General features: G+C 46.9%; 8 protein-coding genes across 8 annotated transcripts; 3 read left to right on the top strand and 5 right to left on the bottom strand.

The window, feature by feature from the left end:
• Positions 1–3,390: 3,390 nt before the first annotated feature.
• On the bottom strand, positions 3,391–4,548 carry RhiXN_11596 (metallo-beta-lactamase superfamily domain-containing protein; the record flags this gene model as incomplete). The annotated part of the gene is made up of 2 exons (XM_043331411.1): positions 3,391–4,229; positions 4,290–4,548. 2 exons carry the CDS (start codon positions 4,546–4,548, stop codon positions 3,391–3,393), a joined length of 1,098 nt encoding a protein of 365 aa, XP_043184921.1.
• Positions 4,549–5,108: 560 nt separating this feature from the next.
• Positions 5,109–5,680, bottom strand: RhiXN_11595 (uncharacterized protein; the record flags this gene model as incomplete). The annotated part of the gene is made up of 2 exons (XM_043331410.1): positions 5,109–5,329; positions 5,536–5,680. 2 exons carry the CDS (start codon positions 5,678–5,680, stop codon positions 5,109–5,111), a joined length of 366 nt encoding a protein of 121 aa, XP_043184920.1.
• Positions 5,681–7,261: 1,581 nt separating this feature from the next.
• Positions 7,262–8,299, top strand: RhiXN_11594 (pectate lyase; the record flags this gene model as incomplete). Its single annotated transcript, XM_043331409.1, has 5 exons — positions 7,262–7,481; positions 7,546–7,648; positions 7,705–7,965; positions 8,017–8,223; positions 8,287–8,299. 5 exons carry the CDS (start codon positions 7,262–7,264, stop codon positions 8,297–8,299), a joined length of 804 nt encoding a protein of 267 aa, XP_043184919.1.
• Positions 8,300–9,476: 1,177 nt separating this feature from the next.
• On the top strand, positions 9,477–10,519 carry RhiXN_11593 (pectate lyase; the record flags this gene model as incomplete). Its single annotated transcript, XM_043331408.1, has 5 exons — positions 9,477–9,702; positions 9,764–9,866; positions 9,917–10,177; positions 10,233–10,439; positions 10,507–10,519. The coding sequence occupies 5 exons, from the start codon at positions 9,477–9,479 to the stop codon at positions 10,517–10,519; spliced, it is 810 nt and encodes a 269-aa protein (XP_043184918.1).
• A 1,041-nt stretch (positions 10,520–11,560) lies between these two features.
• RhiXN_11592 (pectate lyase) lies at positions 11,561–12,321 on the top strand (the record flags this gene model as incomplete). The annotated part of the gene is made up of 3 exons (XM_043331407.1): positions 11,561–11,777; positions 11,979–12,252; positions 12,300–12,321. The coding sequence occupies 3 exons, from the start codon at positions 11,561–11,563 to the stop codon at positions 12,319–12,321; spliced, it is 513 nt and encodes a 170-aa protein (XP_043184917.1).
• A 549-nt stretch (positions 12,322–12,870) lies between these two features.
• On the bottom strand, positions 12,871–15,125 carry RhiXN_11591 (carbohydrate esterase family 10 protein; the record flags this gene model as incomplete). Its single annotated transcript, XM_043331406.1, has 13 exons — positions 12,871–12,932; positions 12,979–13,028; positions 13,083–13,226; positions 13,281–13,333; positions 13,391–13,638; positions 13,695–13,836; positions 13,891–14,038; positions 14,089–14,207; positions 14,262–14,380; positions 14,432–14,483; positions 14,541–14,614; positions 14,673–14,720; positions 14,780–15,125. The coding sequence occupies 13 exons, from the start codon at positions 15,123–15,125 to the stop codon at positions 12,871–12,873; spliced, it is 1,605 nt and encodes a 534-aa protein (XP_043184916.1).
• An 859-nt stretch (positions 15,126–15,984) lies between these two features.
• RhiXN_11590 (ABC transporter transmembrane region) lies at positions 15,985–22,843 on the bottom strand (the record flags this gene model as incomplete). The annotated part of the gene is made up of 30 exons (XM_043331405.1): positions 15,985–16,145; positions 16,195–16,271; positions 16,325–16,395; positions 16,449–16,468; positions 16,498–16,828; positions 16,880–16,945; positions 16,997–17,025; positions 17,086–17,162; positions 17,217–17,254; positions 17,309–17,496; positions 17,555–17,597; positions 17,652–17,881; positions 17,940–18,202; positions 18,270–18,432; positions 18,484–18,606; positions 18,660–18,689; positions 18,750–18,847; positions 18,910–19,243; positions 19,308–19,419; positions 19,476–19,575; positions 19,638–19,656; positions 19,710–19,847; positions 19,939–20,378; positions 20,445–20,464; positions 20,538–21,002; positions 21,065–21,637; positions 21,742–21,811; positions 21,864–22,036; positions 22,090–22,619; positions 22,678–22,843. 30 exons carry the CDS (start codon positions 22,841–22,843, stop codon positions 15,985–15,987), a joined length of 5,148 nt encoding a protein of 1,715 aa, XP_043184915.1.
• Positions 22,844–24,535: 1,692 nt separating this feature from the next.
• On the bottom strand, positions 24,536–25,849 carry RhiXN_11589 (50S ribosome-binding GTPase; the record flags this gene model as incomplete). The annotated part of the gene is made up of 4 exons (XM_043331404.1): positions 24,536–25,340; positions 25,410–25,612; positions 25,685–25,718; positions 25,779–25,849. The coding sequence occupies 4 exons, from the start codon at positions 25,847–25,849 to the stop codon at positions 24,536–24,538; spliced, it is 1,113 nt and encodes a 370-aa protein (XP_043184914.1).
• Positions 25,850–25,943: the final 94 nt, after the last annotated feature.

The raw sequence follows: 25,943 nt of genomic DNA, 5'->3' as shown, positions 1-25,943 counted from the left end.
AATTTGGGGGCGAATCAATGTAAATCAGAGGCGCCCAAAGACTTTAGAATTTATCAACTACTAGTCAAGATATGCCTCGAGCACATCAAGATCTCCGGAGTACAAACAGAACATGACTCTGTCAGACACTGACTAATTCGATGACTGAGAATCAAGCTACCTTGGCTACTAAGCTCGTCCAGTTTAGTTACCATCGTGGATGGTACTACTGCAAGGTGTCTAGGGGAACAATAAGCTCCCGGCACCCACCGATAGTGATACAGAGCACACGCAGGGTGGCCGTTCAACCCGGACGCCAATGGCATACCAAATTCCCAAGTGATGAAGAATACCATCTACTAGGAGGTGTTTATTCCAAATAAAGGAACCCCGCCCCATTTCTCCTATTTCTTCAAAGGCTCCTCTGTATATTTGTGTTAGTTTCCCGGTGTTTCCCGTACTCTTATGTCTGCAACCGTTCCACTGCCCATAAGCTACGTTCTCAAGTCGGAATGAGCTTCCCTGAGTGTCCCCTATTTGTGATCGGGCACACTGCATCAAAGCCGAAGCGGCGTCCCTTTCATGTTTGGTTGATCGAGTTGCGAGATTGAGGTCTTGAGTTTTATGCACTTTCTGTAGCGCCATTGATCCCGGGGATTATTCCAGTTGTAATATACAACTCGAAAGCTTTACACTCGGTTAGAGCGCTGCCTGGATAGCGTAGGTCCGGCGGTTTCGGAGCGTATTCTCTATAAATGAAACGATAGACATCATCGACAATAACTCAAGTTTCACTCTTGTGCTGTGACTTTTGAGCTATTACATACAACCCCCCACCTCCTACCTTTACACATAAGTTCAATCTTGTCGGAATGGCTCACCAATTGCGTCCTTGTCGTGTTTGCAACGAAAACACTCAATTCCGCTGCAGAAGGTAGCGTGAACAGTTTATTACAGACTGAAAATGCTGACATACATCTACAAAGCTGTAACATCGAAGCGTACTGTAGTACCGCATGCCAAGAAAGGGACTGGCCTTCTCACTATCTCGTTTGTGCCTCTTCGCCGATAGTCCCACCTACTGGCGCAATAATCGTTAAAACGGATACAGTAAAGGGGCTGGGATTTTTTACCGGCCATAGTCAATACCAGCAAATAAATGTACCAATCCACACGTACTCGCTCCCTTCGGGCCAGTCCCGGTCTTATCCAGTATTTGACTCTAACCCAACTCTCAATGTTGGCGAACATCCGGGATATGCACTATGCCTTCATGACATTGGTGGATCTCCGCTCAGCTTCCCATACGCGATATTCTTTCGAAGAAACTTTCGAAACGATGGTAGCCCACTCAATGAAGCTATAATGCGTCTAACTACGGATATTTCGTACCCATGGGCTGGGAACGTCATTGTCCTCAAGTACAATGGCGCCCGCCGACAGGGATACCAGAATACAAACCTTAGCGACTTGCCTACGATCGCCCAGTTTTTTAGAACCTATTTTCCCTAGTTAAAAGAAGTGTCTCAGACCACTTGCTTACTTGTCGGACTCCAATAATGTATTTATTCATGCTTGATTGTCCAAATCAACCTTTCCGATACAACACGATAGACTCGTCAGGGGTGTCCAAGATAGGTTGGCTGTAAGGGAACGTCAAGACATATTCGGCAGAGCTGTGTTTATGATTATCTTATCTTAAGGAAGCTGTACGCCTCTGGGTGAGCTGCTACACGCTGACTTGATTTCAGTCTTTGCCTATTAACAGATACTGGAGTACCCATGGCTGTATGCACCCCACGGCAGTGCACAAGGCAATCGCACGTGAGAGATCGCTTTGACCATTAAGGTTATTGTTTAGACCGATAGGTTTGCGACCTGTGCTCCTCTTTTCTAGAATCACGAATCTTGTCCATCGTTTCATCTTCATACAATCCAAATTGTTGCCTCCCAGCTTGTTTGAGTTAAATTGAAATTCGGCTGTGCCGAGCTTGCTGCATCGGTCACGTGATTACAAAGCAAGATCATCTAGTATTTCTTCCTCATCCTCGACACCATCAACCTTGGACATTCCGAAAAGGCAACACTTTCTCGTCAGAAAAGATGCAATAATCACATCGGCGTATTATTACCATGACCGTTGATGGTGCCTCAAAAGCTGTGCTTCCTGTTTCCCGCATCGTTTCTTTCATTTCGACAGCTATTTCATAGGCGCCTTCGTGTCTATGGCGAGCACCTCATAGACTCTAAGAGCTTCATGTAGTCGAGTTCCTACCGAACAGCCACTATGTCACAGTTTAGCAGCAAGAAGTCTGGTGACGGAATCTCAATGAACTGGCTATATGCTCGAGCATCTAGTTTGCCAATGCTGTGAACTTGTACTAATTTACCTTTGTCAGTCTTGTGGTGGAATACTTGAATATGGAAAGTGCTCTCGGTTACTACTGGCCTTAGAACTTGATAATTGTATGGCATTCTTCAGTATGATACAGTTCCGTAGCCTTTTCCTGTAGAGCCACGCTCGTATAAAATACGAGTACCTGACCTCGCGTTGTAACTTGAAGACCTATACTTGTCAAGTTCCTCAGGCGCTGAACTTGCTTGAAACACCTCATCACAGTTCTGCAATCGGAAACGAACATTTAGACGGAAATATGGCATCGATCAACTATTGCCAAGTTTGTTATCAGCCATCTTTCTTGCAGTGTACGAGGTAAGTATACTTGCGTACGTATATGCATACATTCGTAATTAATAGCCTATGACGCTTAGATGCCGTTCGGTATGGTACTGTTCGACCGAATGTCAAAGTGCGGCCTGGCCCACCCATTACACTACCTGCATTCCTCTAGAAGAAGCACTCCGACCCAGCCCACCTATTGAAGGAGCTACATACATGCAGGCTCTTTTTCTAGCACACAACTCCCCCAAACACTTCATCGTCCCTGTTAGAGTAGAAGCTCGGGCGAATCCTACGGGAAGCATCCGATGGGTTCCAAACTTCGATTCTGATATGGATCTGGGATTGTCGCCCGCCAACATCATCAATCTCGAAGGCTTCGGAGGGAGTGCCCATCGTTTCCCATTTCATATTTTCTTTCGCCGCTCTTTCATGAATGATGGAAGTGAGCTTAATCAGTCCGTGCGCACGCTTACACAAAATCGGGCCGCGCACCCATGGGCTGGGAATATTGTTGTTCTCAAGTTTCATGGTTCACGTCGGGAAAAATACAGAGATTTTGAAATCACGGATATTGCTGTGATTGCCCATTTCTTTTTGCATTATCCTAACATTTCGTAGTACCATTTAATCGTTAGATTCGTATTCGCACTAGACCTGGTTGCATTCGAGATTGTGTAGCATTTGTTTCGATCTTGCATTAGTAGTATACCAAATTGTACATATCTAGTTTATGGTAACGCGCCCCCAAAGTCCTTTAAGAACATCCACATGCTCGTCTCTTTATACCCCCTAGACTTCCAGTCGTTCAACGGCTTAGGGAAAAAATCCAACACGTCCAACATGGTTTTGTCATGAGCAATGACTGTAAAGACGTTCTCATGACAATCGATGCTTATCAGTTTCTCTACACTCTTCTGGGCCTCAACAGGATTGGTGCTGGCCGCTCCCCCTTGCGGTGGATCAGCTACTTGGTAAAACGGTTCGACAGCAGTGTGTTTGGGATGAATGGCGAGCAATAATGCCCCTGGGCACTCTAAGTTTCCTATTCGGTCAGGAAAGGGATTTGGGGAAACAGAATGCGGTAGGGGGACGTATTTAGTGGGTCGTATCTGTCCGCCATGGTGACATATATCTGCGCCCATGAATACGAAGGTATCAGGAGTAGTCCTTGCGAGTCCACACAAGTGGCCGATTGCGTGGCCCGGGGAGTCAAGTAAATAAAAGCTTCCGTCACCAAAGTAATCGAGAGCTCGGAATCCCCCAATATCGAGCACTCGCTCATCGTTGAACGAGATTTCAACCAGCTCTCTATCTTTGTATGCGCTCTCTAGGAAAGGGGACTTAGGATTGGTTGGATAACCAGGGAGCATTTCAGATTTGAAACCCGGGCCGACGGTCAGGCTGGTGGTGGATGGGAAGAGATGAGGATCACCGGTGTGATCCCAGTGCCAATGAGACCATATTACAGTGTTAATGCTTTCCAGAGAGACACCATGGTCAACCAAGATTTCGGAGACGCTCTTCGGGGCCGATATATCCCAACCGAGCTTAAGGGATCTGTTGGCGACTACAATAATTTAGCTGTTAGAGAATGTTCGTTCTAATTCGAAGGAGCAAAGAAACTTACTCACTGGGGGACCATTGCGCCAATCTTTGGAGACTCCTAGGTCAAAGACAAGCTTGGAGTTACTTTTTTCATGTTCTATCAAAAAGGCAAATGCAGGGCAGTCTATGGTTTCAAACCCTTTGATTATAGGCTCAAAGAACACGCCGGTAGGAGGGCCCTTGATGCGAGAGGTGGTGTCAATAATGCTAATTTTGACAGTGTCACTAGAAGACGGGATGTGTAGTGGAGGGGGAGGAGGTGCACAACGAGGTTGAGACATGGTTCAATAAACGATGTGTGTCAACGCGTTGGTAGAGAGTAAGTATACGGCCACTATTTAAGTACCTAAGTTCCGCAACATGACTAAGAGATCCTATCCATGCTTACTCACTCTAGTGGAGGTTCATATCTATTGATGATCACTAATATATTTGCGGGAATATACCTGTATATGGATTGTTGTGCTATGAGGGGAGTCGAATACTTTCGGGCTGTGATACTTAATGACGTCACTCTGTGGTGGTGTGGCGATATACCAGATTATGTAATACGGATAAGCCACGGCTAAATATAGGTGTGATATTGTGGAATAACTTTCCCCAGGAACTCAGATGGCCAAAATATATCTGTTTTAAGTGCATTTAATGGTATAGGCATACATAGTGGTGTGTATTCCTTTTGGTCTTCATATTCGAAGGCATAAGTTATACACTTAAGCCCCTGAACCGTCCGTTAAAATTAATGTATCTATGAAATACATCTGGATTTACAAAAGCGATGTTCAAGGCGCGTGCATTGTGGTGTCTTTTTGATTTCCTGAAAATGCTTCCCTAAAGTCCTTCAAGAATTCATGCCCCGTGCTTTATATCCCTCTGTCTTCCAATCGTTCAAGTTCTCAGGGAAAAACTTTAGCACGTCTAACCATGTGGTGTCGTGTGCTATGATAGTAAGCACATTATCATGTCCGTCCATTTCCTTCATTTTATCCAAGCTCTCCTGAGCCTCAACAGGATCTGTTTTAGCCGCACCACCAGGTAATTTAGACACACGATAGAACGGCTCTGTGGGATTATGAGTCGGATGGATGGGAAGCAAAAGTGCACCTGGACATATTGCTCCATTTAATTTGTTGGGGAATGGATTAGGAGAAATATATTCGGACAAGGGCAAGTTCTTGGTTGGACGTGGCTGACCTCCGTGATGGCATGCATCTCCATCCATGAGCACGAACGTATCGAGGGTGGTCCGTGCAAATCCACATATATACCTGATCGTGTGACCGGGAGAATCAAGAAGGTAAAAGCTTCCGTCACCAAAGTAGATTGGTCAAACGAAATTCCGACGAGCTCTCCGCCCTTGTAAGCACTCTCTGCGATGAACGAGCTGGGGTCTGTGGGATATCCGGGAAGCATCGCAGCTTTAAAGCCCGGTCCAACTGTAAGACTAGTAGACGAGGGGAATGGAGAAGGGTCGCCCGTGCGGTCCCAGTGCCAATGAGACCATATAATTGTATTGATGCTGTCTAGCCGAATGTTCTGCTCAGTCAAAATATCGGCTCCGTCCTTTGTCACCGAAATGTGCCAACCAAACGTATTGGCCCTTTCAACCACTCCATCTGTGTTAGTCCGAGAAGTGTTTGATCCGACAAAGTTAACTACCTATCTGTGGGCCATTTCTCCAGTTTTTGCGATGCCTAGATCAAAGAGGAGTCGACTTTTAGATGGCTCATGTTCAACCAGGAAGGAGTATACAGGACAATCTAGCACGTCATGCCCCTTGATCGGAGATTCGACAAAACTGGGGCACGGAAGACCCTTTAAGTGTGAGGTTGTGTCAATGATGCTGAGTCTGACGGTCTGATTAGATGGTGGAAGGCGTAATGGAAGTGTTGAGTCTAGAGTTGGGGAGATTTATGAACTCTACTTGAACGAATTGATCGTTAAGTCCACAACAGATCCAATACCAAAGTTTTCTCCCCCGCGCAAACGGTCTTCGATATACGGACAGGGCTGGGATGTTATGGCTACTGAAGCCAATCAGTGTGATTAATCTTGCAACATTGTGTGTGATACACCATGTAACCTATGCGTTACACTCTGCGATAGGCGTGTCAGTGTATCTCACGTGGCTATCGCTGCCGCTAATTAGGCGACCCCAGAGTGTTCCTAGTTTCTTCCTCTTCAGCTGATCTTGGCAACACGTTTAAAGATACAGATACCATATGACCCATCTTTGACTGCGCACGCCGGAAGAGTCGCCCCTTGGTTCATCCGATATTCATGCACGGGCCGCGCGGCATTCTTTCGCCACTCTTCTCCGGACAGTCCGTGTATAGTAGGGGTTTTGACCTAAAGTTACGGTATAGTTATGCGATATAGCGCAAAAGCTAACGTCAGTGTGTCAAAAATAGGTCACTGCGTACTATGTAAAGGTCAGTTCTCTCATGGTATATGTGAGTCCCTCCGAACATTCCTGCGGCATGTACAGAGCTGGTCTGCGCTCGGACGACAAGAAACTTGCTTCCTAAAGCGGCTAAGCGGATGCGAAGGACATGCTCTTGCCATTTGCCGCTGACTTATCGAGAATTTTCTTGATTGGAAGCTCACGCGCGCATAGCGATGATTTTCACATTGGATTATTTCCTTGTACAGCGACTCCATGGGGCACTTCATGATGGCCTGTGGTTCTACTTGGGTGTGATGACCGCGGGTGTCTGTGATGGCATATCAGCTATCAACTATTCACTCAGTGAGTCCGGAAAGCGACAGGTCTCGAAAATCTCCTATTAATCCGAACGGGCCGTTTAAGGTCACCTGAAGCCTGCTATCTTACAGTCATGCCGATTCAACGGCCCGTCAGACCAGATAATTTACCTCCATAAACTACCCGTCCGACTAGCAGAGCTTAGAGTATTTAATCGACAGATTCAATCTACAGTGGACCTCAGTACCTGATTCCACAAGCATTTTCAGAGCTCTCAGTCCACTTACAACATGGTTGCCATCTCACTCGCTGTTCTCTCGGCCGCCACTGGCATTTTCATCCAATCTGTACAAGCTGCACCTTCGCCTACCACCACACACGTCGATGAGTTTGTTCGCCGCGACGCTGAAGCTCCTCCGTTTGTCAAGCGCGCTGCTAGTTGTACCTTCCCCTCCCCTCCTAAGACTTCGAGCCTTAGCAAGCCTATCACCGTCACTGGCACCTTTGATGGTGAGATTTCAATGGGTTCTGAAGTTAATGAGTACATACTGATAATCTAATTGTCATATTTAAGGTGGTAATGTTCGGTTTGACCGTGGCTCCGGTGCTTGCACAGACCAGGCTGAGGGAGGCGACGCTGACGCAGTCTTCCTCATCCAGTCCGGAGGAACCCTCCAGTATGTTTATTCTCTCCCTACTCTAGCTACTCATACCGATTGCATCTACCTGCCAGAAATGTTGTGATTGGTGCCAACCAGGCCGAAGGTGTTCACTGCCTCGGGCCTTGTAACCTGTACAACGTCTGGTTTGAGGACGTGTGCGAGGATGCCATCACCATCAAGCAGACCTCTGGACAGTCCAACATCGTCGGCGGAGGCGCAAAGGGGGCAAGCGACAAGGTGGTGCAGCACAACGGAGGCGGAACTGTGAAGATAGACTCGTACTGTGTGCAGTCGTTTGGAAAGCTCTATAGGTCTTGCGGCAACTGCTCCACGTAAGTTTACGGTCTTGCTCTGGATTTTTCATCCTGCTAACCCGGTATCAGTCAATACAAGCGCACCGTTTTGATCTCCCAGATCATTGGTAATACTGGCTCTTCCTTGGCTGGCATCAACTCCAACTACGGAGATGTTGCTCAGTTCGACACTGGATCCCTCCAACTTACTAAAGTAAGCAGCATCTGCGACACATACAAGGGCAACAGCAGCGGCGATGAGCCTACCAAATTGACAAGCAACACTGCCAATTCTTAGTAAGCCTATCTTATAATCAACGGTCGCGAATGGGTTACTTATCAAGTAATACTACTCTCTAGTTGCAAGTTCTAAGTGCCCTCGGTGTATTAAGCTTACTGGTACGATGACTGGCTTAAGTGTGTGTCCTTATGTATCGCATAGAATGAAATGTTTTTCAATTGTGATTTGGGTGATTTTAGTGATTTGATCGACACTAATTTAGCTTCTTATTACCAAATACGATCGAATACAATGCCGGATTGTATTAGTTAGTCAGTCTCATGGAACTTCTATACTATTGCACAGTGTAGAGCAGCTGAATCACTTCAACGAAACGCCTTTGTGGTGATTACTGGGCTGCGCCCAAAATGTTCCTATATGTATGCTAGCTGACCTCGTTAATGCCTGAGTTTATTTCACTTTGGCCTTTGGGGTGGACGAGCCCGGTCGATTTTCATGTCATTCATCGAGGCTCCAATTCAACTGAGTGCCAATAAATCCGGGGTAATTTTTACTGTGAAATTAAAGTGGCAATTGATGTGGAGAGAATTTTTTGAGAAAGGCCAAAGTGACCGACTTGAACACAAGTGCCAAAGAGAGGCCACGTACAGAGCGTGTTTACCGCAGTGACCCAAGGCACCCGTAACCGTGCTGATCACTGATGGGGGATCCATTGAAGTATGTTGTCGGAGAAATCAAATGTTTTGGGATAAATATGGTAGAAAATCTAGAACTCGTCCTCCCTGAAGTCACCAGGACTGGATGCATACTAATGTTGACTATACCAATGATACCTCCATATTCAGTTCTATTGAACGTGTGTTTTGACTTCTATTTAGGATCAAATCACCACCTCTATGAGCTGGCATGCTTGTTTCCTGGATGTAGCATACGCGAAGACCATCAAGTGTCGTAAATCAGCATCTTTAACGACATATAACGGTACCATCGCTTAGCCAGAAGGCCATCTCTCGTATGCTCATGATGAATGGTACTGCCCAGCTGACCATGATAGTTTTATCTTTACGGGCCGCACTAAAGACAAAACTGAAGCGATAGCAACAGTTTTCCAGGCACACAGTATACCATGGGACCTTTGGGAACCCTACTATCGCATTCGAAAGTAAAAACACGACGGGCCGGTAGAAGGCACAAGCCAGCAGTTTTGTAGTATAAAGAGAGTTCCTGCGACTCAAGTTGATCACTCACCTCTTGGGTTGACTTTGACTACTCCTAGAGATATTTCTAGACTTGGATTTCATCACTTGCAATGCTTGCAGCTCTTTACCTGGCTCTCACCGCCCTTTCTACAGTTCTTGTTGCCCCTACTGCTGCAGCTCCATCTCCCTCTACTACACAAACTCATGTAGATGAATTTGTTCGCCGTGATGCAGATGCTCCTCAGTTTGTCAGACGCGCCGCAAGTTGCACGTTCCCTTCGCCCCCAAAGACATCGAGTTTGAGTGCACCCATCACGGTCACTGGAAAATTTGACGGTAGGCAGCAATTAGATTAAATGTATGCGCATTTTATAATTATGTTGGATTCTGTACGTAGGTGGGAATGTGAGATTCGACCGTGGGTCCGGAGCATGCAAAGGACAAACCGAAGGAGGAGATTCCGACGCCGTTTTTTTGCTCCAATCTGGTGCCACCTTACAGTATGTTTTCATATTGATCTATTTGTATTTTATTGAATTCAGCTTTGAAGGAACGTGGTGATCGGTGCTAACCAGGCTGAAGGTGTTCACTGCCTTGGTCCCTGTAACATATACAATGTCTGGTTTGAGGACGTATGTGAGGACGCCATCACCATCAAGCAGACCTCTGGACAGTCCAACATCATTGGCGGAGGCGCTAAGAGTGCCAGCGACAAGGTGGTGCAGCACAACGGAGGCGGAACTGTGAAGATCGACTCGTACTGTGTGCAAACATTCGGCAAGCTATATCGCTCGTGTGGCAACTGCAAGACGTAAGGGAGTTTGGTTTGAATTCTTTTTTTTTTACACTGAATTACTCGACGCCAGGCAATACAAACGTACCGTTCTGATCTCTCAGATCATCGGTTCTTCCGGGTCAGTTTTGGCAGGCATTAATTCCAATTATGGGGACGTTGCCCAGTTTGATACTTCTTCCCTCAAATTATCCTCGGTCAAGAGCATTTGTGATACATATCAAGGTAACAGTAGCGGCGCCGAGCCTACCAAGCTGACAAGTAATACTTCCAACTCTTAGTAAGTCCACATTTTGTCTCATTCAGTGGTCCGAGTCTACATCAACTAACAAAATGCAATTATTTAGCTGCAAGTTCTAAGTTTGTTGCATGGCAATTTCTCCTGTTGATTGTCTTGGCCTACATCAAATCTCAAACAAGTTCCCTGTTACATAGATCTAGAGCGATTCGTAAGATGAAACGTCAATACATTCACCCAGTGAGGGACTCGAAACGACCAAATTATGAAAATTTCTGACCTCCTATCGCAAGCTCCATGCAGGGTACTATGCGATAGCACATAATGGAACATTTTTGTTAAGGGAAGTGTATACAATACGAATAATGAATTAGTATGCAAGTTCTGGCTTTATGTATAAAGACCCTTGGTTCAAGAAGACCTTATGATATTCATTTATATCTTTACTAAGTAATTCTAATTTCAGTCACCGTCATGCTCACGAACTATATCTAAGGCCTTTCAATGCATGCTGCGGTTTCTTAATGAGTACTTAATAGAGCGGAGAGAATATCGCTAGAGAAAACGGGAAGGAAAATAAGTGTGCAGGGTGCCAACTCCGCTTTGGGGAATGTTTCCTTGATAGCGTGGTGCGATCATCTGATTCTTCCTTTCCAATATAGTGCTTGAAGGATTTCCAATGCTAAGTGCGACAAATTGGACCTCACGGTGGGGTGATACGTTGACAATCGCGGGTATATCAAAGCTCGGTAACAGGGAAGGCTATGATTCCTTGATATCTTCTTGGTGATAAGCAAACGATCAACTCATATTCCAATATGGATTTGCGGGAGGTTGAGTTATGTATTCTTGAAACTCTTGGGTGGTACACATGACAGGTGACCAGATTTTTTATTTGCTACCGGCCCGCTAGATCAACGTATGCGCCAACGTTTTCGTATAGCCGGAGGTTGCAGTATGTTGTGTACTACACTAACGGACCGTGTAGGACTTGGGAACAGAATGTATTTTTGGAAGCCACGGCCCGGAGAGGTGCGTTTTCTCCAATCGTCTTCGGTATATAAGCTTAAGCAGTAGTCGAGCAAACAGTCAAGCAGCTACCTGGTTGTCTGCTAGTACACTTACTACTCATAGTGGTTGTCCTTTGCACCTTGACACTTGCCATGTACGCTGTCTTTTATATCGCTGTTACTGCATTTATTTCATCACTGGTTGTTGCTGCTCCGTCTTCCACTGCTCCGCAAGGCCACATAGATGAATTTGTTCGTCGTGATGCTGATGCTCCACCGTTTGTGAAGCGAGCTGCCAGCTGCACCTTCCCAATTCCTCCCAAGACATCGAGCTTGAGCTCACCAATTACTGTTACTGGAACGTTCGATGGTAATGCTACTTTGGGTAGTTTATATGCGTAATTCTGACCGTTTGTAATATTGCAGGTGGGCATGTTCGCTTTGACCGTGGCTCCGTTGCTTGCACAGAGCAGGCCGAAGGAGGCGATGCCGACACAGTCTTCCTAATCCAATCCGGAGGAACCCTCCAGCACGCTCATTCCCTTCTGCTCTGACCGCACACGCTTATTAGGTCTACGCGCCAGAAACGTCGTAATCGGCGCCAACCAGGCTGAAGTTGTTCACTGCCTCGGACCTTGCAACCTGTACAACGTCTGGTTCGAGGACGTGTGCGAGGATGCCATCACCATCAAGCAGACCTCTGGACAGTCCAACATCATCGGCGGAGGCGCTAAGAGTGCCAGCAACAAGGTGGTGCAACACAACGGAGGCGGAACTGTGAAGATAGACTCGTACTGTGTGCAGTCGTTCGGCAAGCTCTATAGGTCTTGCGGAAATTGTTCGACGTGAGTAGCATGGTGCTTAGCTCTAGATTTTACTAACCCTGCTCTAGCCAATACAAGCATACGTCTTAATATCACAGATTATCGGTAAAGCCGGATCATCGTTAGCCGGTACAACTCCAACTACGGCGATATCGCCAATTCGACACCGCGTCTCTCCCTCTCTCTCAGTTCTGTATCTAGTATTTGTGATACTTACCAGGAAACAGTAGCGGCGATGAGCCTACCAAGTTGACCAGCAATGCTCTAATGCCTAGTAAGCTGCTCTCTTTCGTCTCAACGGGCAGTGGCTAATCTTCTCGTGCCATATAGCTGCAAGTTCTAGGTTGGCAGGAAGAAGGAAGGGGGTACATATTGGTACCTTTTCAATTCATATACTGTTCAACGTTTCGTAAGAATTTAAGTTTTTTAGTTGCCAAATCTAGAATTCAGACCTTGTGATTGATCTGCTTATTGGTTGGGTCATGGGTTTGGTCGATCGTACGCGCCTTCTTTTTGGCTTATAAGGACATCACTTGATAAAGTTTATACATGTACTGCCATCTATGGGCTAATATTAGGTCAAAAGGTTATCCTGAATATAATTCATTCCGCCAACACGGAAGTCGTCTCCAATAACAGTTATATTCCCGCTTCAAGTTTCAGCGACTTTCCCACAGTGCCGTATTTCGGCCAAGCAGCACCTATATTCAATTCAGATCTACTCTTTTTTCTAACAAAATAACTCACGGTTTGGATTTGCGGTTGCACCGGGGTCAAGTTTGTATGCGAGGGTAATCCTAGAGTAGTGCCACTATGAATTCGGTGGATATCATTACATGACTCAACCATACCAATAATCGATCATAGCAACGCTCAGGTCAATGAGAGACTGAGTCATTCCTTCCCAACGCTGTTGAAAGACGAAGGCAAGGTCAAAAGAGTGAGCGGCGCCGAATTCAGGTAAATCCAGGCCAGCTTGAGCCCATTGGTATGACCTGTATTTTTTTTATAGCTAATTTCATCCATGAGAGGGAGCACGGGGCACACACCATGCCGAAACACCAAGCTTGGTTGCAACCTGTAAGAAATCCCTTCGAGGTGCCTAAATTATTGTACAGTGTCATGACCTATGGTCTAACTGGTATGAGACATAACTTACATCAAAAACCAGATCACCGATTATGCTCGCGGCCCTTTTATACTGGGAAGCTTTGCCGAATGTATTGTTGCCAGTATTATAAGGTGACCCGGCGCTTGGGTGAGCAGGGTAGTACTTCAAGAGTTGGTTTACTGCTGTCTTATTAGTGATACCAAAAGTAAGACCGGGCAGCTGAGCCGTCAGGAATGCCACCACATCTTCCGTAGTTTCTGGATTTGTAGTGAAAATGGTGCCCTCATCCAGGTTTGCTGTGCCGTAGTGCGAGGTCAATTCATAATTTTGGGGCCATGTGTTTTGTACTTACTACCGCATACAAAAGGAATTTGGGTAAAATTTCCTCTTCGGATTGTTTCTTTAGGTGAGCGCGTTAGAAAAGGATCTCCTGGTGAGAGAGTGGGGCCGATAGCAGACGGGTATGGATCGGGGGACCGAAGGTCCGGTGGGAGCTGGGGGATGTCTTAAAATCTTCTCAGTACTATTATAAGACGACCTAGCTTCACCTTGAACAGATTGTAATTCGCTTCTTTTAACGTATCCGAATTTGCTTTTCGTAAGCATTCGAAATTATTCGGAGCACACCCAGTAGCATTGGCGATAAAATTGTAAGCAGTTTGTCGGGGTGGGTACGAGGCAGGCAGAGCGGCGTATCTATTCCCTGTTGAATACAAAAGAATAGATATAATATTGGCAAGACTTACGTGGAAGGAGCACCACTTTCCATCAAGGCCGTTCGGAATACGCCACCGTGCTTTCCATCCTTGTACATCATTTGATACGCTACGCTCATGGCGCCGGCTGATTCACCAAATATCATTACCTATGCGAAATGAGCGGGTTAAGTTGTGAGGAATGGTTGGTTTGAAACCCCTACCCTATCGGCATCCCCGCCAAATAGGCCAATGTTCTTCTTAACCCATTCCAGGGCCAAACGCTGGTCTTTGAGACCTAGATTGAGCGCGCCGGCAGCCTCGGATTGTTTACCCGGTGGAACTGAAGTAGTGAATATGTGCTAGTTCATGTGCTGAGGAGAGTGAGACTTACATCCGTAAATGCCAAGACGGTAGTTCATGGCCACATAAATAACAGGTTTGCCCTACATGCGCGAATTGCACAATTTGAATACGATAATTAAGATAAATGGGAGTCTTACTAGCTGGAACGCAGTATTTAATATTGCTTCTCCTGGATACCATAGTGTTGATCCGTTGAGGAAGCCGCCCCCGTCTCATGAACAGGTACTTAGTTTCCTTAATGCAAAAATCCAATAATCGCTCAGACTTACATATCCAGACCATGACCGGTAGCTTCATGGTAATGTTGTTTGGTTTCCCTGCGCCAGGTATTCATCAATTCGACCGGACCTATTCGGCACAATGGGTGGTAACTCACATACGCTCAGATAAAGACAATCCTCTGAGACGGGAGAGTCATCGATTGGAGTGCTCTGGATACAAACAGGTCGGTTGGCGGTTGCGTTAACGAGGGTATGATTGCTAGCTGGGGCCCAAGCTTGGGGTGGTTTAAACCGCAATGGACCGACCGGCGGTTGGGCATATGGAATGCCATAGAAGATGTCTTGCTTGCTGGTCGTATTTCGAACTCCAACATATGATACCCCAGAGGGATTGTGATGGTGACCGAACTGCATTTGGCGATCACAGAAAGCCAGAGCAACAAGGTGACGCCTAGTAACTGCATCATGTTGAGCTGGGATCCGCGAGTACTCCAAGACCATCCCCGTCTCCCGCCGCCTTCTTTTATATCGTCGACCATATGATCCTGAACTCTAAAAGACCGCACGCTCAAAAATCAGCCGAACTGATGGGCGTGATGCATGATCGTGGATTCTTCCAATGCGAGCTTAGCTTACCAGAAAGCGTAGCCCGGACATAAACTGGTATGGTATACACCCAATCCCCATCAGGTTCTATCAGCGGGATGAGATTGCTTTGAAATTAATCCCATAACAGGAAGATGTTCGAAGACGCTTGGACGCTCACCTGACGCGCACCGCAATGTATAGAATTGCGAACTTAGTATTGGCATGTATTTTGGAAGGGAAACTAGTCCTCCACATTCTGAGGTAAGAGTTTAATATTGATCTGTTATTGAAATTGACATAAGAATTGCTGGCACTTGAGCCATCTAAGCTTCTACGATCGTGGAATTAGTAGGACTCAAGCTGGTTTTTACAAGTCGAGCCACCGATGATAGCAGGCTTACACCTTCGCCCCTTTTCCTTGGGGGAGGGTTACTCCTGGAACAACGTAAGGAAATGGCAAATCTCAATTGCATCTATCCGCATAGCTGGCGTTGAACGAAGGAACCAAACTCACAAGATAGTTGCAGCCTTACCTTATTTCGGCACTTGCGAAAATCACTTGGTGGTTCCTACCGCACGAGTCAAAGGCCTAGGGGTTGAATCAGATTTCCAGCCATGACTGCATCGAAATCCAGAGCGCCGAGGTCGCTTCAAATTTCCGTTGATTAAAGTAGTCAAGGCAATTAATTTATGCAAATATAGAAATTCGATTGCAGTCACTCAGTCAACAGGAACTATACGAAAATACTACTGCTACCAACTACTACGAGCTCTACGAACGAGCCTTGGATTCTGCCATCTCGAGCAACTCGTCATAATCACCACTCTTTTTGCACATTTCGTGGAAGACACCATCCGGTTTCTTCAAGAGATTGGCTGGGGTATCAAATTCAACCACACGACCAGCGTTAAGAACCAGAATACGATCGTTATCTGCCACAAGGGTTCAGAGAGGATCCAACTACATTCAGAGAAGCCTTACCTATGATAGTGCGGAGTCGGTGGGCAATCGTCAATAAGATGCTCTGGTTAAATTCTTCGCGAATCGTCGTTTGGATCCTGTTTCGTTATCATAAGATACAAGCCTATAGCGGTCTAGTTTTGTCACTTACTTGGCATCAGTTTCAAAATCGACCGATGCTGTGGATTCATCCATAACGATACACTGGATTTTCGCAAGAGACTGATGGACCATATTAGAAATGAACAAAAGACAGGCTAAGGTCATAAACTCACGCTCTTGCCATCGACAGTAACTGGCGTTGACCTTGGCTAAAGTTGTTACCTCCTTCGCTGACCTTGGTCTCAAGAGTGAAGATTGTACGTCCAGAACCGGTTCCTCCTGGAGTGCTGGGTGCTGCAGAGGCAGCAGTGGCAACCAATGTTTCTGAATCATCGCTAGCTGGCTCTTCCGGCACAGTAATAGCCTTTTGAGAAACATCGTGAGACGCATCTTCAGGTTGAACTATTCCGGCGATGAGGGGGGTTGTTGCACCATCTTTAATGGATGCCGCACGGCTTGTGGCGAGAGAGCGCCCAGGACTGTCGGTTGTTCTCAGATGGACACGTTGAAGGGCCTCGATACATTCCGCGTCGGTATATTCGTTGAAGGGGTCCTATGAGGAAGATGAGACACTCGCGAGGCATGTTTGGCTGCTCCACCTTACCAAGTTTTCACGGATAGTTCCATTGAATAAAACCGCATCTTGAGGAATGAGCGTCAACTGTGACCTCTATAATCCCGAGTCAGTTGAGAGTTGGAAATATTCACAAATTGTGCTCACCAAGTCATCGAGCCCAATGGTAGTAATATCTGTCACAAGAGCCAAAAGGGTTGGTCATGAACGTTTGGTGAGTCGGGTATTGGACGTACCGATACCGTCCAGAATAATTTTTCCAGCAGAAGGATCAACAAACCTAAAGAGTGCTAAAGCCAAGGTCGACTTTCCACTGAAGTAGTCTACGTTAGTAGTTTCAATAAGAACCGCACTCAAAGAAACTTACGATCCTGTTCGACCAACAATTCCGATTCTTTCGGCGGGCTAGGAAGGGTAATGTTAACCTCACATGAGTCTTGAGGAACGAGTATAACTCACCTTGGTTTCGAAAGAAACACCTTTCAAGACAGGTTCCAATTCGGGAGAATATTTCAATTCTAAATCCTCGAACGCCAGCGTGCCTTTTGTGGCGGATGGCCAAGCAGCGGGAGGTCGGTGAGACTCGATAACCGCAGGAGGTTCTGAGGGAAGATCTAAATATTCTTGCACACGTTCGACAGAGTTAACTGTGGATTATAGTTTAGTACTCAAACTTGACTCGTGGAATACCATGAGTCCACTCACGAGATTGTTCGAGTTCGGTCCAGAATCGGAGACCCCAGTACAGCTGAGCCATAGCACATGAGCGTTATATCACGGTAGCGGTTATTTAAATACTCACCCCTCGGACATAGGCTTGAGCTTGAACAATAACAATACCGGCCAACCCAGCCGAAGCTCCTCCCAGTAAGGATCCAGCAGTGGCAATAAGAACTGACAATGCTCCCAGGGAATCGAAGCGGAACAACAGCCAACGGTTACACATCCAGTAGTAATGAGTGGCAGCCTGGGTACGATCGACGCGCTTGTACATGTTGTTTAGGAACGACTTTTCCGAACCGAATGCACGGACTGACGTTGAAAGCGCAAATGAGCTCCAATGAAGCATATGTAAGAAGGTTCGACTTACCGGTGACGATGCCAACAACAAGCTCGCTGAACGATGAAACGATAGGAGACCGGGTGTTTGACTCAATGCGGCGGAGATCACGCGACGCATTGATGTAGCCACGGGCAAACCACAAGTGAATGTATGCGATCACAATCGCAGGTACGATGAAAACCGGAACAGCATAAACGATGGTACCGACTGCGACTGAGAGTGTGATCATCTGACTGAGCACTTGTATCATGAAATCTTGAAGGCCTCCATCGATAGTGTCAATGTCTTTGCTAAACAATCGAACCGGGTGCTGTCAATCTACTGCTCTTATAATTCCACTTGGGTAAAACTACACACCTGAATCGGTTCAATATACGCCCTGAAGGAGTCTTGTCAAAGAACCGACTTGGAGAGCGCATCACGGATCTCAGCATTTTTTCGTAGAGCAATCGAGAGGCTCGCAAAGTTGACATGATGCTAGGGATTTGGCTGATAATATTGATAAAAGAGATCCATGCCTCTGCCCAAGGGTCGTGAGTTTGAGTAAATCTAAATAACGCAGAATGCTTACGAATTCCAATATAGACCAACAGGTAGGGAAGAACATTTTGGTTGGCAGGAGGGAACTTCCACTCGAGCCATCCGCTTGAAGTGTAAACCTGGGCGTCCTGAGTCATATAACTCTCGCTCCAATCTGTCCAGTTTTATTTACGAAACGTAAAGTCAACGAAAATCATCATCACTTACACTTGATCCAGAACTTTTGGAACAACTTGGCTAAAAAACGAGCGTTAAACCTGGGTCGGTCTCCCGGATAATAATAATAAAAATACTCACACAACTCATCCGAGAGCAGGAACAGAACCAGGAAGCAGAACAGGACGTAGGAAGCCGCAGACAAATAAGTCTTGTAAACAGCGATACCGACGCTTCCGCTAAATGGATACCATGGGATGAACAAACGCAACCGCTGGGGCAAAGTCAAGTTATTCCATACCTGGCCTTCTTTTCGTCCTCCACCAACTTCCTCGCAGTCTTGTTCGGATCCTTTGGCCCGCCGGTTTGGTCCTCTCCGCTCTCGGTCGTGATCACTTCCTCTGTCAACTCGATTTCTTTCTGCCCCGCGCGGATGGACGATAGTGCTCCTGATTCACGGAGTTGTGCAACCGTGCCCTGGGATTCAACTTGGCCTTCGTAAAGCTTGACGACCCAGGAGACCGCGGGAAGGACAAGGTCAACATGGTGGGTCACCAAAATAACGGTACGGTGCTTCATAAGAGGCCCCAGGAAGCAGCGTTTGACGATAAGCTCGGCAGTATGAGAGTCAACAGCTACAGACCAAGTGTATTAGTTTCCATTCAGGCCCACAAAACAGAGCTTGAATGGAAGACATACCGGACAAAACGTCGTCCATTAATACGACCTGGGTTCGAGCGTATACAGCACGTGCGAGAGCAACTCGAGCCTTTTGGCCTCCAGATAAAGACACACCCTTCTCTCCGATTTCCTATAGCCCGCGTATCTCAGTTTGGTATCACCAGATAAAACGAGACATATACTCACCGTTTGGTCGCCATCTTCCAGAACGGCAAGATCGGGCAACAGAGCGCAACAACTCAATGTAGCCTCATAACGCTCCTTATCATACGGAGACCCAAACAAGCTGTACACATCATCTCCAGTTAGAAACTCGGAACCGGCAAAAAGCCCGGGTGTTGTACGCACATGTTATCCTTGATAGTTTCTGTAGCCTCGGTTAGATTCAGGATTTACATCGTTCCGGTCGAAATGACTTACTATGCTCCAACCAGGGTTGCTGCGCGCAATAACTAATCGTCATCGGGAGTCCAGTCTTCTCGTTCAAGCGGGTCGGCTCCTTTGGAAGATACACTTCGCCCTCGATACGATCCATCTCGCCCAAGAGCGCGGCAAGCACTATCCAAGCAGTCGAGTTTCCAGGGACCATTCGTCAGAAACAAAGAAACAAAGAGAAAGAGGGGAGCATCCCCAAGAACCACACACTCACAGGACGATTTCCCACTTCCCGTAGGTCCGGACACAAGCGACATGACACCCTCGGGAAACACAATGCTCACATTCTTCAACTCGAACGGCTTTTCGGGGACATCTTCAGGTTCGGTGCGATCGTCACCATCGTCACCTTTAGGAACTTCTTCAGGCCTTTTCTTTAACCTCAGCAGAACGAATACGCGGCCGATGAACCCGGTGAGAGACCCCCAGGCGGAGCCGATCTTGGAAAAGAACCCAGGTTTGGTTTCCTTTTTCTGCGCGTCGTCGGTGGGCGCTTCGGGCCAACGGAACGTGGCGCCTGCGCAGCCGATGCGGGAGTCGACGGGTTCGTGTGGGGAAGGTGCAGCACGCCTGAGAGACGATACGTATTCTGGCACTTCTTCCTCGGAAAGATACTTTTCGATGCGCTTGACAGCGACCATGCACATCACGAACCTAGATAAGAGACCCCGGTTAGTGCTCTAGAAAAAGAAAAGAACATGGAGATAAACGTGTGCGTACCAATTCGCGATCATCGGAAGCTACGTATTCAACAGACGTTTTTGTCAGCACTACAGGACAAGACCAACGACGGAGACTGGTGGTTCCACTTACAGCCGTCAAACTCTGGCTCAACATGCTAAAGACCGTAATGCACGGGAAAGCAATATCCACCGTCAGCTGTCTCTTGGCTATCAGAGTAAAGCATGAAAAGCTAATAGCCGAAACCAAAATAGGGACAATGTCCCACATCATCCCGAGGAAAAAGAACGATATTTTGAGTTTGCGGAGCCACTTGAGTTCGTCGCTCCGAGCCTCGAGAACACGATTGATCCAGCGGGATTCCCAGGCCGAGAACTTGATAAATTTGATGGACTGGATTGCTTCGTTCATAGCCCTCATACGGCGATCACGCATGGACGAGACGGATCGTTGGAACGAAGAGGTACGGCGCACGATAACTGTGTTGATAGGCAGCGCGATAAGCAAGGCAACGTATCCAGCAAACGCAGTCCACCCCATGAGGTTGTAGAGCATAGTGCAAGCGATAATGATACTAAGCGGGGCATCGTAGATGAACTAGACCCCAGATGAATTTCAGTCAATGGATATCATTATGGCCAGACGGAAATATAACTCACAGGACCCATAGAGACGAACCTTGACACACGCTCCGAGTCGGCCGCAATAAGGGATACAATCTTTCCGACGTCTGCGCTGGACGAGTCTTGGGGATCTTCAGGCTTGGCTGCTTTTCCCTTGCCCTTGCCCTTCACATCCTTCTCTTGGTTCTTTTGGACAGCGCCGGTCACGTCCTTGCGTTTCAATGCCTTTTCGTAAACGCTTGCAACAAGCTCTCCCTTGACACGAACCGAAGCTCGACGGGAAAAGTACAAGTGTTGCAAATCGCTCTGGGACTTGATGAGTTGGCAAACGAATGCGGCGATGGCAAAGAAGTAGGCATCACTACGCTGCAGTTTGCGAGGGGACTCTGTGGCACTGGTAAAGGCTTGTTCTGCGCCTCCAAAAGTGCGAACCCAAGTGGGCAGGAATATCGAATCTAGAGAAACAGAGGCATAAAAATGAAGATTGTCGGTAAGGGAAGAAGTTGAAAAGCTAGCCGACGATGCCGAGACTGGTTGGTCGTCGAACATGGCTCGGAGAGTCAGGTTAAGGAAGAAAGGTGCGGAAAAGTTCATGAGAGTCGATATGACCTATACAACGAGATAAATGTGGTAGATGTTCCGCGAACGAAAGAAGCAATACCGAGGAAAGCTCAGTACCATGTGGATATCTGACAAGCCATGTGGTTACTTACCGTTAACGAACCGTCAAGGAACAAATCCATGGCATTTGCTACGAGAATGCGACGCAGGAGCGATGGCCGCCTACGAAATAACTGAGAAAACCAGAATTACAGTCGAGAAAGGCAAAACTCACTGGACTTGGAGGAATTTGCGCATCAAAGTTCGAGTGCGCATGGACCGGCTGAGTCTCCACACATCTTTTTCTTCGAGAGGTCGGACAACTCCCAACGAAATGATGGGGCTGACCCAAGTGAATGTCATCCATTGCCAGAGAGTACAATAGTCCTCGAGTGACGGATGCAAGCCCTATACACTGAGATTAAGAATGTTAACGGGGTGGGGATACAAGCAACTCTTACATCTTCATCAACCTCGGGCTTCCCGGTCAGCGATAGTGGCATATTGACGATTGCGGCCAATCCCACAAAAGTCAAGAGTGAACTGATGACATGGGCAAGCCTGTCTGTGCTGAATCCGATACTACCGGTAGCTGAGGTAGAAGATTCATAGAGAGCGACACATGCAGCAAGGAAATGGCTGAAATAAATGGTAAGGAGGTCATAGTAAGGGGTGCGCGAGGGCCTGATATTCGGACGAAGAGCGGCGTAAACCCAAGAAACAAGTGCGACAATTGCGGTGACAAGAGCCAAGAGACCTGCGCCATGCCTTGCTCGGTCAACAACAGCTGCAGTCCACCCAGCGGTTTCCAGGAGAGCCAGAACAGTGAATGTAATTTGGCGCCAACTGTCGGGTCGAGTGGCTTGGGTGCCGCTGTTGGGAAGCAGTGACGAGCGTTCGGTTGGGATGTCAGCATCGGGTGGAGGTGTTGCCTTTGGTTTGGTATTGTTCGCAGCCTCTTCAACTTCAACAGCTACGATATCATCTTCGGCTGTCCCAAGTCTATCAGCACTCAGATGAAACAAGTCCTCGCACGACGCAAAACTCACTGATAAATTGGGTAAAAATCGGGATTTTAGGTGGCTCCAGTCCCAAAACATGGAGCGCAACAATCACAAGCGCAATGGCAGGAACAATGGCGGTCAGAGATATGCCAAGAATACATGTTATCGAGTCCAAGCACGCCTCGACATCGGGCGGCGGTTCGGGCAACATTGTGAAGGACACTGGCCAATTCGTTTGCGCGTCTATTACACTATTTATGGCTTCCACCTGGCTGATAAATAAACTCCGGATTGGCGCTGATTGGCTGAACGAAGCATGTGTATCCTGAGACTCCATGTGCTCGCAGCCCGCCACCAACAACTCCGTTTCACACAACCAGCCCACATGTACGTGATCTACAAACTCACACTTGAGCTCACGCACAAGCCAATAGGCAGTTTTTAATGCAGAAAAATGCAATGACCCAGAGGTTGCCACACTCGCATTTTATCGGATTACATTTATGTCTTATCGGCCCCTTGAATGGATGTGCTTCCCCGATCAGCCCGGTCTATCTTAAGGCATGGTTCCTGTTATGTCTGCTACACGCGACTCTGAGAGGAAACGTCCACGCGAATTTCGTGTTTTCATCGAGGTGATTGGCTCATGCATGGTTGCAAATACTGCCGAAGTCGCGTGTAGGGGTGGGAGAATGTGATCATCAATGACTCGCACCGCGTCCTGTTCGGCCGTGGCGGCAGTAGTGAGTCCGCAGTCGATCACGCCAGAACTCACAGGGCTCGTTCATCTGAAGTAGAAAGACGTACTGCTCCGTGGCTAAGCTCCGCCAGAAGTAAATTACTTGCGAACTACTACCCTGCTGTACGGTGGCATTCGTTCTATTGACGCCCACCAACCGTAACATTCTTAAAATTTATATATTGTATATATTTCTAGCAAACCCGTATCCATTCCATGAATATTGTACGAGTACAAAGTATCGTTCGTGCGACCTTTATTGACTCGAAAGTGCATGTGATACCCATATATACAATCGACCAATCTGTAACTATTACTTTGAATACCATTAACTAAAAATAGCAATGTTGCGCTACTACTAAATAATGCAAGTACCCGTGTTGCTAAAAAGATGCCCAACGAGGGCGATCCTCAAATCGTTTGGATTCAGTTCTCAGCCTTAATGGTATGCTCTCGCGTCCTCAGGGCTGGATAGCGTCGGTCTTAAATCCAGTACCCAGGTCATTTATAATATCGGTAGACTCGTCTCATTGATCAACTCGCACCGGATTATTATTCCTATCTGATTCATAGACTTTTTAGATCACCTTAGGTCTTTTGGCCGAACCATGGCATATGCATGGACCGAGTATCATCTGTAGGCCCTAGCGCTATAGTCTCCCCAAGGCAGACCGTTACAACGGGCCCACAACTCCTTGACTCCTGTCAAGATGGAGATGCCTATTGTGCCATGGCCTCTAAATCTGGTATCCACGTTGTTCATATGTTGGAATTGAGCCTTTTTCTATTGGTTGCTATTTTTATTTTATATGGCCTTAATGGTGGTCACCCAATAACTCGATATCACTGCAGCTTAAATTCGGCAAATCCTTGAGGGAAACTGGTACCCTCCATAGCCATCGAATGGGGCTAAGACCTGGCGGGAATGAACTATAAAATTAAATGCGTCAGAAGCTTAAAAGATATAACGGTGAAAGGCTCATTCCTGGGTACATGCGTACAGATTCACTCACAATGTGGACCCGCCTTTGTACACTTAATCTGAACATATTGATCAAAGCTGTTCATTAAATTGACATTTGGCAAGATGAAAACAACAAAGATAGTAGATCGTGTATCTCGTATCTCAATTTAATTCACATGAACCCATTGTTTGATTTTGAGCTAGGCGTTCCATATCCACTTGGAGAAGCTCTTGATCCCTCCATAAACCAACGTTGCTCCTGCCACTGTTAAAGCGCCTATCGCCGGTGCCGCCGCTCCTACAACGCAAGCTCCGGAGCAGGCACTGATAGATATCATTCCGACTACTTCGGCCATAGCTGCCCCGGTCGTCGCAGCTGTCCAAATCACCCAAATCATCCAACTCTTGCTCAATTCTAGTAGCTTTTCTTGTATAAATAGCGCAGCCAACTTGGTTTCAAGGTCTTGGATCGCTTGATTCATCCGATCTTGCTCTATCGGATCCTTGCTGGGAAATTCAGAGTAGTATTCTCGAAGATCTTTCAACTCGTCCTCGAGATCTTTACGCATTGAAGATACTGTGTTGCGTACCGCCCGGCCTGCTGAGGTACTCCCCAATTTAACACCGTGCTTTTGCATTTCAGTTTGAATCTGAGCGATTTTGGATGGGCGCTTCACGAATACATCGAGTAGCGCCGATTGTGCTTGTTCAGCAGTGGATCCCTTCACGATCCTATAGCGACCTCCAGCATTCGCCCCTGCATTTATGAGTTTCCCGAAGAACTCTTCTTCCTTCGCGAGTTCGTCTTCGTAGCGCTTGTGGGCTTCGTCGGGAGGGTTATCCCACATGTTGGTTAGAATTACCACATGGTCAAACATATCTTCGCCAATGAGTTTTTCAAACACACGTATAGCGTCAACTGCCGATCCTTTCATTCTGTTGTCCGTAATACGATGCACGTAGATGACTCCGTGTATGTGTGGCTTTCTGCTATGTTCTGTATTTCTGCAAAGGATTTTTGTTAATATCAACCAATATACAAGAAACACACAAACTCAAAGCCGTAAAACTCACAGCTTGTCTAGCCCATGGGCTAATTTCAAGAGTTGCTGTGCTGGGGCCATTTTCGTATCATCGAACCCTGGTGTATCGAAAAATGTGAATTTCCGTCCTTTGTGAATCCGAGGAAGGGTGGCCCTGCTCATCCTCTCCGTGCAGGATTTGAGCCCCTCTCCGATTGCTAGGTTGGCCGAGTTATCGGTGAGAAGATTGATTATCTATAATCCAAAGGAATATCGTAAGCTCTGAGGATCCCAGGTATATACGCACTAGGTGTTAGTATCACTTACCGTGGATTTTCCGGCACCGGTGGGTCCAAATACTCTACGCATACAGGTTGTTAATTCTGGTTTCTCGAAACCATGTGACGTATTCACGACTCACAATACGTTCAATGGCTCTGCTTTGTCACCATTTTCTTTCTGAGATGATGTATATGGAGGTGGAGAAGCCATAGTGTTTATATTGATGGGATGAGCTGGGTAGATTGCGTTCCAGCCTCTATATTTTATAGGCTTAGGGCTCAGGGGATTAGGTCGAAATCAACGG

This window comes from Rhizoctonia solani, chromosome 12, assembly GCF_016906535.1.
Source record: "Rhizoctonia solani chromosome 12, complete sequence".
In the NCBI taxonomy this organism is placed as follows: Eukaryota; Fungi; Basidiomycota; class Agaricomycetes; order Cantharellales; family Ceratobasidiaceae; genus Rhizoctonia; species Rhizoctonia solani.
The sequence above is the reverse complement of the archived record's forward strand: the minus strand, read 5'-3'. Positions and strand labels throughout refer to the sequence as shown.